Below are 755 nucleotides of genomic sequence, written 5' to 3'. Positions count from 1 at the left end.
GCGCTGAGGGGCTGGCGGGGGGGTGGGCGGCCAATTTCCCTGACGACGGGAAAAGCGCTCCTCGAGTTCCGGAGCAACGGCGGAGCCGTAGCGACGGGGCTGAGGTAGCCAGCCTAGAGCTGAGAACATCAACAGGGTGCAGCGGGACGCGTCATCGGTACGTGCTGTACGCCCGCTGGCGGCGAGGGGGAGAGCCGGTGTTCCTCCAGCTGGGGCAGCTCCCACGCCCGCGGGACGTGCTGCCTGTGACGGCAGCGCGGGGCGGGAGCCGTGCCAGCTGTTCGTGCCGGGCGCCGGCCCGGCCGGAGAAGGCCGCGGCGGAACGGCGGGCGCCCGCTGGCAGCCGAGAGAGTCCCCGGCACTTGGGCGGACTGAGAGCGCGGTCCGCATCGGCCTCTTGCGCTTCACAGGGAGGGCGTGAGGCGCGCCGCCGGCCGGCTGCCGCCTTCGCAGCTCTTCAGCGCCCGCAAAAAAAAAAAAAGCACCGGCGCAGTGGCGGTGATGGCGGCGCTCCCCCGCCCGTGTCGCCCGCCACGCGGGACAACGCGGGAAGCTGCCGCTTGTTTCCATCAGGCTGTCTGAGCCCGTATTTCCAAGGCGTGCGAGGGAGGGAGCGCCCGGTTTGGGGAAGCTGGCTCCTCAAAGCTGCCGGGAGAAGAGGCAAGAAGCGCCTCAGCCCGCCCGGCTGGCGGGGCTCCCCCCCGGGCTGACGCCCCGGCCCCCGCGGAAACCCTGTGGCGGCCATTTGCCGCCGC

At 72.2% G+C, this 755-nt stretch overlaps 2 protein-coding genes across 3 annotated transcripts in view; one reads left to right on the top strand and one right to left on the bottom strand.

The window, feature by feature from the left end:
• Positions 1–570, bottom strand: part of RPS6 (ribosomal protein S6) — a 5,926-nt gene extending 5,356 nt beyond the window's left edge. Inside the window, exon 1 of the mRNA XM_010564473.1 lies at positions 45–570. Coding sequence (XP_010562775.1) covers positions 45–570 — 526 coding nt within the window. The remainder of the gene's footprint in view (positions 1–44) is intronic.
• Positions 7–755, top strand: part of ACER2 (alkaline ceramidase 2) — a 21,922-nt gene continuing 21,173 nt past the window's right edge. Inside the window, exon 1 of one of the 2 annotated variants that reach the window (XM_010564462.1) lies at positions 7–104. The gene's annotated coding sequence lies outside the window, so the exon portion shown is untranslated. Of the gene's footprint in view, positions 158–755 lie in introns of both variants that reach the window. The other variant, XM_010564461.1, reaches the window with a different exon arrangement.

Source organism: Haliaeetus leucocephalus, unplaced genomic scaffold, assembly GCF_000737465.1.
Source record: "Haliaeetus leucocephalus isolate CR32 unplaced genomic scaffold, Haliaeetus_leucocephalus-4.0 Scaffold180, whole genome shotgun sequence".
Lineage (NCBI taxonomy): Eukaryota > Metazoa > Chordata > Aves > Accipitriformes > Accipitridae > Haliaeetus > Haliaeetus leucocephalus.
The sequence above is the reverse complement of the archived record's forward strand: the minus strand, read 5'-3'. Positions and strand labels throughout refer to the sequence as shown.